Raw genomic sequence first — 12,367 nt, forward strand, 5'->3', positions numbered from 1 at the left:
CACAGGGAGATAGAAGGCAGGACACAGCACAGGGAGATAGAAGGCAGGAGACAGCACAGGGAGACATAAGGCAAGAGACAGCATCGGGAGATAGAAGGCAGGAGACCGCACAGGTAGACAACAGGCAGGAGACAGCACAGAGAGCCAGAAGGCAGGAGACAGCACAGGGAGATAGAAGGTAGGAGACAGCACAGGGAGACAGAAGGCAGGAGACAGCATAGGGAGATAGAAGGCAGGAGACAGCACAGGGAGACAGAAGGCAGGAGACAGCATAGGGAGATAGAAGGCAGGAGACAGCACAGGGAGACAGAAGGCAGGAGACAGCACAGGGAGACAGAAGGCAGGAGACAGCACAGGTAGACAGAAGGCAGGAGACAGCACTTGTAGACAGAAGGCAGGAGACAGCACAGGGAGACAGAAGGCAGGAGACAGCACAGGGAGACAGAAGGCAGGAGACAGCACAGGGAGACAGAAGGCAGGAGACAGCACAGGGAGACAGAAGGCAGGAGACAGCACAGGGACATAGAATGCAGGAGACAGCACAGGGAGACATAAGGCAAGAGACAGCACCGGGAGATAGAAGTCAGGAGACTGCACAGGTAGACAACAGGCAGGAGACAGCACAGAGAGCCAGAAGGCAGGAGACAGCACAGGGAGATAGAAGGCAGGAGACAGCACAGGGAGATAGAAGGTAGGAGACAGCACAGGGAGACAGAAGGCAGGACACAGCACAGGGAGATAGAAGGCAGGAGACAGTACAGGGAGACAGAAGGCAGGAGACAGCACAGGGAGACAGAAGGCAGGAGACAGCATAGGGAGATAGAAGGCAGGAGACAGCACAGGGAGACAGAAGGCAGAAGACAGCACAGGGAGACAGAACACAGCACACGTAGACAGAAGGCAGGAGACGGCACAGGTAGACAGGAGGCAGGAGACAGCACAAGTAGACAGAAGGCAGGAGACAGCACAGGTAGACAGAAGGCAGGAGACAGCACAGGTAGACAGAAGGCAGGAGACAGCACAGGGAGACAGAAGGCATGAGACAGCACAGGTAGACAGAAGGCAGGAGACAGCACAGGGAGATAGAATGCAGGAGCCAGCATAGGGAGATAGAAGGCAGGAGACAGCACAGGGAGACAGAAGGCAGGAGACAGCACAGGGAGACAGAAGGCAAGAGACAGCACCGGGAGATAGAAGGCAGGAGACAGCACAGGTCGACAACAGGCAGGAGACAGCACAGAGAGCCAGAAGGCAGGAGACAGCACAGGGAGATAGAAGGCAGGACACAGCACAGGGAGACAGAAGGCAGGACACAGCACAGGGAGATAGAATGCAGGAGACAGCACAGGGAGACAGAAGGCAGGAGACAGCACAGGGAGATAGAAGGCAGGAGACAGCACAGGGAGACAGAAGGCAGAAGACAGCACAAGGAGACAGAACACAGCACACGTAGACAGAAGGCAGGAGTCAGCACAGGTAGACAGAAGGCAGAAGACAGCACAGGGAGATAGAAGGCAGAAGACAGCACAGGAAGATAGAAGGCAGAAGACAGCACAGGGAGATAGAAGGCAGGAGATCACACAGGTAGACAGAAGGCAGAAGACAGCACAGGGAGATAGAAGGCAGGAGACAGCACAGGAAGATAGAAGGCAGAAGGCAGCACAGGGAGATAGAAGGCAGGAGATCACACAGGTAGACAGAAGGCAGAAGACAGCACAGGTAGACAGAAGGCAGGAGACAGCACAGGGAGATAGAAGGCAGGAGACAGCACAGGGAGATAGAATGCAGGAGACAGCAAAGGAATATAGAAGGCAGAAGACAGCACAGGGAGATAGAAGGCAGGAGACAGCACAGGTAGATAGAAGGCAGGAGACAGCACAGGTAGACAGAAGGCAGAAGACAGTACAGGTAGACAGAAGGCAGGAAACAGCACAGGGAGATATAAGGCAGGAAACAGCACAGGTAGACAGAAGACAGGAAACAGCACAGGGAGATATAAGGCAGGAGACAGCACAGGGAGATAGAAGGCAGGAGACAGCACAGATAGACAAAAGTCAGGAGACAGCACAGGGAGATAAAATGCAGGAGCCAGCACAGGGAGATAGAAGGCAGGAGACAGCACAGGGAGATAGAAAGCAGGAGACAGCACAGGTCGACAACAGGCAGGAGACAGCACAGAGAGCCAGAAGGCAGGAGACAGCACAGGGAGATAGAAGGCAGGAGACAGCACAGGGAGACAGGAGGCAGGACACAGCACAGGGAGATAGAATGCAGGAGACAGCACAGGGAGACAGAAGGCAAGAGACAGCACAGGGAGACAGAAGGCAGTAGACAGCACAGGGAGACATAAGGCAAGAGACAGCACCGGGAGATAGAAGGCAGGAGACCACACAGGTAGACAACAGGCAGGACACAGCACAGGGAGATAGAATGCAGGAGACAGCACAGGGAGACATAAGGCAAGAGACAGCACCGGGAGATAGAAGGCAGGAGACTGCACAGGTAGACAACAGGCAGGCGACAGCACAGGGAGCCAGAAGGCAGGAGACAGCACAGGGAGATAGAAGACAGGAGACAGCACAGGTAGACAACAGGCAGGAGACAGCACAGGGAGCCAGAAGGCAGGAGACAGCACAGGGAGACAGAAGGCAGGAGACAGCACAGGGAGATAGAAGGCAGGAGATAGCACAGGGAGACAGAAGGCAGGACACAGCACAGGGAGATAGAATGCAGGAGACAGCACAGGGTAACAGAAGGCAGGAGACAGCACAGGGAGACAGAAGGCAGGACACAGCACAGGGAGATAGAATGCAGGAGACAGCACAGGGAGATAGAAGGCAGGAGACAGCACAGGGAGACAGAAGGCAGGACACAGCACAGGGAGATAGAAGGCAGGAAACAGCACAGGGAGATAGAAGGCAGGAGACAGCACAGGGAGACAGAAGGCGGGAGACAGCACAGGGACACAAAAGGCATGAGACAGCACAGGGAGATAGAAGGCAAGAGACAGCACAGGTAAACAGAAGGAAGGAGACAGCACAGGTAGACAGAAGGCAGGAGACAGCACAGGGAGACAGAAGGCAGGAGACAGCACAGGTAGATAGAAGGCAGGAGACAGCACAGGTAGACAGAAGGCAGGAGACAGCACAGGTAGACAGAATGCAGGAGACAGCACAGATAGACAAAATGCAGGTGCCAGTACAGGTAGACAAAAGGCATGAGTCAGCACAGGGAGATAGAAGGCAGGAGACAGCACAGGTAGATAGTAGGCAGGAGACAGCACAGGGAGACAAAAGGCAGGAGACAGCAGAGGTAGACAGAAGGCAGGAGACAGCACAGGTAGACAGAAGGTAGGAGACAGCACAGGGAGACAAAAGGCAGGAGACAGCACAGGTAGACAGAAGGCAGGAGACAGCACAGGTAGACAGAAGGTAGGAGACAGCACAGGGAGACAAAAGGCAGGAGACAGCACAGGTAGACAGAAGGTAGGAGACAGCACAGGGAGACAGAAGGCAGGAGACAGCACAGGGAGACAGAAGGCAGGAGACAGCACAGGTAAACAGAAGGTAGGAGACAGCACAGGGAGACAGAAGGCAGGAGACAGCACAGGGAGACAGAAGGCAGGAGACAGCAGAGGTAGACAGAAGGCAGGAGACAGCACAGGAAGACAAAAGGCAGGAGACAGCACAGGTAGACAGAAGGCAGGAGACAGCACAGGTAGACAGAAGGTAGGAGACAGCACAGGGAGACAAAAGGCAGGAGACAGCACAGGTAGATAGAAGGCAGGAGACAGCACAGGTAGACAGAAGGCAGGAGACAGCACAGGTAGACAGAAGGTAGGAGACAGCACAGGGAGACAAAAGGCAGGAGACAGCACAGGTAGACAGAAGGCAGGAGACAGCACAGGTAGACAGAAGGTAGGAGACAGCACAGGGAGACAGAAGGCAGGAGACAGCACAGGGAGACAGAAGGCAGGAGACAGCACAGGTAAACAGAAGGTAGGAGACAGCACAGGGAGACAGAAGGCAGGAGACAGCACAGGGAGACAGAAGGCAGGAGACAGCACAGGTAAACAGAAGGTAGGAGACAGCACAGGGAGACAGAAGGCAGGAGACAGCACAGGGAGACAGAAGGCAGGAGACAGCACAGATAGACAAAAGGCAGGTGCCAGTACAGGTAGACAAAAGGAATGAGACAGCACAGGTAGATAGCAGGCAGGAGACAGCACAGGGAGATAGAAGGCAGGAGACAGCACAGGGAGATAGAAGGCAGGAGACAGCACAGGGAGATAGAAGGCAGGAAACAGCACAGGTAGACAAAAGGCATGAAACAGCACAGGGAGATAGAAGGCAGGAGACAGCACAGGTAGACAGAAGGCAGGAGACAGCACAGGAAGATAGAAGGCAGGAGACAGTACAGGGAGACAGAAGGCAGGAGACAGCACAGGGAGATAGAAGGCAGGAGACAGTACAGGGCGACAGAAGGCAGGAGACAGCACATGTAGACAGAAGGCAGGAGACAGCAGAAGGAGACAGAACGCAGGAGACAGCACAGGTAGACATTAGGCAGGAAACAGCACAGGTAGACAGAAGGCAGGAGACAGCACAGATAGACAAAAGGCATGAGTCAGCACAGGGAGATAGAAGGCAGGAGATGGCACAGGTAGATAGTAGGCAGGAGACAGCACAGCGAGATAGAAGGCAGGACACAGCACAAGGAGGTAGAAGGCAGGAGACAGCACATGGAGACAGAAGGCAGGAGACAGCACAGGTAGACAAAAGGTAGGGGACAGCACAGGTAGACAGAAGGCAGGAGACAGCAAAGGTAGACAGAAGGCAGGAGACAGCACAGGTAGACAGAAGGCAGGAGACAGCACAGATAGACAAAAGGCAGGTGCCAGTACATGTAGACAAAAGGCATGAGACAGCACAGGGAGATAGAAGGCAGGAGACAGCACAGGTAGATAGTAGGCAGGAGACAGCACAAGGAGATAGAAGGCAGGAAACAGCACAGGGAGATAGAAGGCAGGAGACAGCACAGGGAGACAGAAGGCAGGAGACAGCACAGGGAGAAAGAAGGCCAGAGACAGCACTGGGAGATAGAAGGCAGGAGACAGCACAGGGAGATAGAAGGCCAGAGACAGCACTGGGAGATAGAAGGCAGGAGACAGCACAGGGAGACAGAAGGCAGGAGACAGCACAGGGAGACAGAAGGCAGGAGATAGCACAGAGACAGAAGGCAGGAGACAGCACAGGGAGACAGAAGGCAGGAGACAGCACAGGGAGACAGAAGGCAGGAGATAGCACAGAGACAGAAGGCAGGAGACAGCACAGGGAGACAGAAGGCAGGAGATAGCACAGAGACAGAAGGCAGGAGACAGCACAGGGAGACAGAAGGCAGGAGACCGCACAGGGAGACAGATGAATCAGATACATTTAAAAATATATAGTATAAGTAAAAGTGGTGTTAAACTGGGGAACTGAATATAAAAATAAGCTGAAGAAAGAAAGCCAGACCTGAAAAACAGTAACTTTTGTTCCAATTAGTGCAGCCAAAACATGACAGATAATACATTAAATATTGATGATGACTGGCTGTTATGTCTACATTCATTGTTTTAATAAAATTCATGACATTTGTGCAGTTATATTTTTTATTATTATTATTTTATAACCAATATAACTACGCACAATTAATTCCAATTCCAATGACAACTTTCATAGTTTAAAATTGAGATTTGAACTTAACTTTTTATTAATAATAATAAAAAAAAAAGTATCTAGTTTAAAATGTGAACTGAGCATGTGCAGGAACTTTAACATTGAATAAAAAAGTCCAAATCTTTTGAAAGCTGCCTGAAAACTGTTTTTCTGATTGATTGAAATATATTTGCCCCCATGAAGGGGAAAGTTCTGAGTTACAAGTTAATTTGCAAATAAACATAGGTGGATTACAAAGAAGATGAGGGAATGAAAGAAGAAAATAATCTAGACAGAGAGAGGTGCACAGAAGCCAGGTTTTGAATGCATGACAGATACTCACAGCAGCTGTAATTGCTCCGCCTTCCCCTGAGCTCCGAGCCGCAGCCACGATGGAGATAACCAGGAAGATTACAGCAGCAGACACACACCGCAAGAAATCCTGAAGCAGAAGAAGAGTTGCTGGCATCTCACGCAAATAAGTAACCAACGTAGAAATAGATTTACTTTACTAAACTAGAAGCTTGCTGAGCATCCATTCAGTTTACTGAATTCATTGTTAAAGGCACACGATACTGTAAAATTGGTGTCCCCTTAAAGGGATATGAAACCCAAAAATGTTCTTTTGTGATTCTGACAGAGCATACTATTCCATTTTACTTCTAATATCAAATGTGATTAGTTCCCATGATATTCTTTGTTGAAGAGATACCTACATAGGCACCTGAAGCACTACATGGCAGGAAATAGTGCTGCCCTCTAGTGCTCTTGCAAAACTGCTTCCATATAGTGTTCCAAAAATGTGCCGGCTCCTAAGCATACATCCCTGATTTTCAACAAAAGATCCCAAGGGAACAAAGACAAATTTATAATAGAAGTAAATTAGAAATGTTTTTAAAATCGCATGCTCTATCTGAACCATGAACAAAAATGTTTGGGTTTCATATTCCTTTAATGTGTTTTCAATTACTTGTTTTACTAACTGCAGAGTATAAAATGTATGAGAAATTACTCCTTTGGGTATATTTTCATTAATGAAATAGCTGCTTCCTTTAATTAAAACCACAACCAAATAAAATGGGTTGATCTTGCAGGGAGAAGAGATCTTATTAAAGTGTCTCTCTATATTTCCTAAAAAAAAATCATCTTTATTTTATCTCTCTATACACAGTGACACCAATACTTTTGGTACCCCTCTATCCAACCCCTCACTGGGAGAGTGATCCCCCCCCTAAACCTTCTGTTTACATCATTCTATAACCATATATTCACTATATGTGGGGATACAACGGGGAAAAAACAGCTACTTCAAATGACAAAATGAAGGTAAAGGAGCTATTTGTAAACAAATGAATACACTCCAGCAGTTAAAATAGATAATTGGGAACACATTAAAAGAGAGAGAAAATAAAATGACAGTAAGCTGTCCCTTTAACAGCCAGAGCATCCACACAGAGCATATATAACATTACTGGTTGTAACCACATAAAGGTACATTAAAATTATTTATAGATATATGCATCAAACATATCAGAAGTTATGCACTGTTAAAAAAAAAGAAAAACTGTTCATATAAAATAAATGTTTTAAAAGTTTTTAAAACAATACATTTGCTGGATTTTTTTTTTTTTTTTTTACATTATTTTACAGTCCAGGGGCATACCCCTATGATAAGTCTCCTGAAAATTGTTTCTCATACCTTCTCTGTTATGACCAATTAAGACTAATTAAGATGTATAAATGAGTTCCTGCACTGATCAAGCAAACAATGTAGCATGTTGCTGGGTAAGTGTTTTGGATCCTGTCAGATGTAATAAAGTTTCTCTTCTCGAGGCAGTGAAAATCCACATCTTTTTAATATGCAAAATTAAACATTGGAAAGGGAAATACTTTTTGAATTTAATGTCCCTGTAAATTAACAAAGTGAGCCCCCACATAGGCAACTAGAAATCTTACTAATGTCATCCTCGAGCCTCACATGCTAAATGCCAGAGGGTACACACCGTGCATGGCCAGTTGAGAGAGGTCAGGCGGAAATGGTAGCGACTGGAGAAAATGATGAGGAATATGAGGGTGATGATGAACTCAAGCAGTGGAGCTGCGAGATAGGAGGAGATGGAGGCTGCAAAGCAGATGAAAACCACAAAGCAGAGGACCTGGGGGATAGAAATAGATTGAGTAAGATATACATACAGTAGGTTCATTGGTGCCTGAATGAAGATGAGATGCTTTGTAGTGCTAATCTTGTGGTGGGGGTAGAAAAGTTTACTGGATAGTGATGGGTTCTGGCTGACAGATGTTCCTTCTGCCCAGAAGTAGGTAGTGAGGATCCTGGGGAGAGATATGTGATGGACAGAAGCTAAGTTTATAGAAACTGAGGTTGTTCAAAAAGAAGTTGTAGTTACCAGCTCTGCCAGAAGAATTCGTCCTTTCAGAGAATTAAGAAATTCTTTATCCAGAGTGAAGCCACTGGGACTGCCGTCTCCCTCCTGTTCACTCATCCCAAAGCAGGGATTAATCCAAGGGGGAGGTGAGTGAAAACCAAAACAGACAGAAACAAATGGTCAAAAGAGATAAAAATAAAAAAAGTTATATCTACAGGAGAAGAGAAAGTTTTCAGCGTAGTAAGAAATGAGATGGGTGAGGGTTCTGTGGGGAGTAAATTAATCTGTAAAATAAAGTTGAGGAATTGATGGGTTTTTCCTGATATATGTGTTGAGGAAAGTGATGAGCAGTTTCTGAAGTTTAGTTGCTGCTGATCAAGCTTTGTACTACAGGAAGAGGAAAGGAAGAGGGGGAGGGTTAAAGGGAGGGAGAAAAGGAATGAGAGAGAAAATAACAGAATGAAAGTGTAACATCCATATTATACGCTGGTAATATATTGTGTAGATAAATATGTGTTTTTTGTACACACACACACATACACATATACACACACACACAGGTATACACACATACGCACACTCACACACATATATACACACACACACACACACACAGGTATACACACATACGCACACTCACACACATATATACACACACACACACACACACAGGTATACACACATACGCACACTCACACACATATACACACACACACACACAGGTATACACACATACGCACACTCACACACATATATACACACACACACACACACAGGTATACACACATACGCACACTCACACACATATATACACACACACACACACACACAGGTATACACACATACGCACACTCACACACATATACACACACACACAGGTATACACACATACGCACACTCACACACATATATACACACACACACACAGGTATACACACATACGCACACTCACACACATATACACACACACACACACACAGGTATACACACATACGCACACTCACACACATATATACACACACACACACACACAGGTATACACACATACGCACACTCACACACATATATACACACACACACACACAGGTATACACACATACGCACACTCACACACATATACACACACACACACACACACAGGTATACACACATACGCACACTCACACACATATACACACAGGTATACACACATACGCACACTCACACACATATACACACACACACACAGGTATACACACATACGCACACTCACACACATATACACACACACACACACACAGGTATACACACATATGCACACTCACACACATATACACACACACACACACACACACACACACACAGGTATACACACATACGCACACTCACACACATATACACACACACACACAGGTATACACACATACGCACACTCACACACATATACACACACACACACAGGTATACACACATACGCACTCTCACACACATATACACACACACATACATACACACACGTATACACACACAAATATACACATACATGCATACACACACGTATAAACACATACGCACACACAGGTATACACACATACATACACACACACATACGCACACTCACACACATATACACACACACGTATACACACACATACATACACACACAAATATACACACACGTATACACACACACAGGTATACACACAAACGTATACACACACATAAATACACACACAAATATACACATACACGCATACACATACGTATAAACACATACGCACACACAAAAATATACACATACACACATATATACACACGCACGCATACACATACACACGCATACTACACACATATACACACACATATATATATACATAATGTCAAAATAACCAGAGTATTGCATTATGCAATGATGGCTTTTTTTAATGGACTAACATAATATTTAAAAGACAAAATTTCAAGAGATTTACTCCCTTTCTCTATCCGAACTGCTTCAGACTTGGGAAAGGGAGTACATTTCTGAAAAGCTTGTCTTTTAAATATTATGTTAGTCCACTAAAAAAGGTATCATTGCATAATGCAATTTACTGATTACATTGACATCTTGTCTACTGGACTTATACGGCTAAACCAATATATATTGATTGTAATTACAGTGTATCTTGCACTAACTGCTCCAATGCACATCTGCCTGGGTGCCATTTAGCCACCAATCAGCAAGCGCTACTCAGGTGCTGGACCAAAAATATGCCGGCTCCCAAGCTTAAAATCCTGCTTTTCAAATAAAGATACCAAGAGAATGAAGAAAGATTGATAATAGGAGTCAATTAGAAAGTTGCTTAAAATTGCATGCTCTGTCTGAATCATGAAAGAAAAATTTGGGTTTAGTATCCCTTTAAAATTTGGCCTGTTAGAGTTCTATGAGGGCTAGAATTGAGAAACACTGCTATATGGTTTTACTAATATATCTATTAACGGTACACAGTGTTAGACCACAGCATATGCAAGGTAGCCACTGTGCCACCCAGCCAGTATGTTACCAGGATGGCCAGTTCAGGTCAATGCAGATAATAATTATAGTGATAAATGCTCTTTTATGGTGGAACTGCTTGGATATAAATGGTTCTTTATAAACAGTCCTATCAGCTTTAGGTTTCTGAATTATGCTGCATATTTGTGTATGCAATTGAATTCTAATTGTCCAGCATTTTTGGGGGGGATGAAAGATAGCAACCCTGATTGTATGATGGAACATATTCTGTTGGTTCTTGAAATTCAATGATTATAAGGAATGATAAATTGAAAAGAAAAGCAGAAAAGTTAATGTTTTTATATTATTTAAAAAAAAAAAAAAAAAAGGATCTACAGTTTTAATTTATGTGAGACATTTATAAACTATTCTTTAAAAGCACATGAAACCCCAAATTTTTCCTTTGTGATCAGTCAGAGCATACCATTTTTAAAACATGTTTCTATCTTACTTCTTGTGACGGATACCCCCGGCTACCCCGACTGGGTAGCTCCGCCAAAAGGGGTCCTGCTTCCTCCCTGCCGACTGCAGCTATGTAGCTGGCAAGTGACCACAGCCTGTAGCCACCCCTGAACAGCACCAGTACTCAGGGTCCCACCCTGTGGCAGACTCCAGCTACCCAGACTAGGTAGCTCTTCCAGCGTGTCCTTCCTCTACCTGGAACAAGCTGCTATGTAGCTCAGGATAGTGATTTTAGCTGGAGCTCACCCAAATAACTAGACAGACTAGCATTCAGGTTACACAGGAACTGATTTTATTGAAAACACACAATCCTTTTATACAGTCAGCTCATCTTGATAAGACCCTGGACAATCCCACTATTTTCCCGCCATTCCCGCCCCTCCAGACAGCCCGGCACCTCCATAGGAGCCACAGTCCCACATAATCCCAATACATATGGGTGGCGGCGGTTTCGGGGTGATCCCGGTGGAACGACGGCACTTCCAGTACTCCCCACGGGCAACTAATCCCCAAAAGAGTGAAGCTCTGGGGCACATGGTTGCTGGAGCGACCTGGGTTAAAGTTAGCGGGTGTTCTGCTGTCCTGTGGCCGACCGGCAGTTCCAGCAGCCTGGCCAGCCTGAGAGGGGTTAGGCGGTTGTCCGTTGTAAGGCGGCCGACTGGGAGTTCCAGGAGCCCGGCCAGCCTAGGAGGGTTTTCCTGGTAATACACCAATTTTTCTCTGAACACAAAAACAAACCAACACAAAGCAAACAAACAGCTTCCAGAGATGGTGGTTGCTCTGAGGAGCCCAAAACCACTGAGAAACAACAGGGGTGAGGTTGTAGGGGGGTGGGGGGTAGCCTTAGCCATGGGCGCAGGGATAGTCACAAAACGCAAAGTCCTAAACAAGTTTGCTAAGGCCGGCTCCCAAACAACTGCTGTTCCACAAGTTCCAGTGTCCTTAAGTTCCATGGCCAAACTTTTTCCCTCTGTGACACTGTTGAGTACTGGCTGACCCACCCACAAACAAAGCCAGTACCGGTTTCCTGGCTGTATACCCACCCCAGACTGTTGGTGGAAGTTGCTCCTTGGTGGGGCAGGCAAAACTCGGGTGCCCAAACTTGTGGCACCAACTGCATGAGCGGGTACCCCCCTGGCCTGCCCCCTGTGAGATATACTCCAGGACAAGAAAAGGGTATAGACCCTGCCAAGCTACTGAGGGGAGAGACCGTCTGTCTCCTCTCCCGAGAAGGTGATCTACTGCTGGGGAGGGAGGTCTGCTACATCCGCTCCATGGGAAACTGTGCTGCCGCTGGGGAGAGAGACCGACTG

At 46.6% G+C, this 12,367-nt stretch overlaps 1 protein-coding gene across 1 annotated transcript in view; it reads right to left on the bottom strand.

Annotated features, from left to right (window-relative positions):
* CMTM5 (CKLF like MARVEL transmembrane domain containing 5) overlaps positions 1-8,724 on the bottom strand; it is a 35,921-nt gene extending 27,197 nt beyond the window's left edge. Inside the window, exons 1-3 of the mRNA XM_053702328.1 lie at positions 8,105-8,724; positions 7,703-7,855; positions 6,043-6,141 (exon numbers count right to left, since the gene is read on the bottom strand). Coding sequence (XP_053558303.1) covers positions 6,043-6,141; positions 7,703-7,855; positions 8,105-8,200 — 348 coding nt within the window. The 5' untranslated portion in view covers positions 8,201-8,724. The remainder of the gene's footprint in view (positions 1-6,042; positions 6,142-7,702; positions 7,856-8,104) is intronic.
* Positions 8,725-12,367: the final 3,643 nt, after the last annotated feature.

This window comes from Bombina bombina, chromosome 2 (genome assembly GCF_027579735.1).
Source record: "Bombina bombina isolate aBomBom1 chromosome 2, aBomBom1.pri, whole genome shotgun sequence".
Lineage (NCBI taxonomy): Eukaryota > Metazoa > Chordata > Amphibia > Anura > Bombinatoridae > Bombina > Bombina bombina.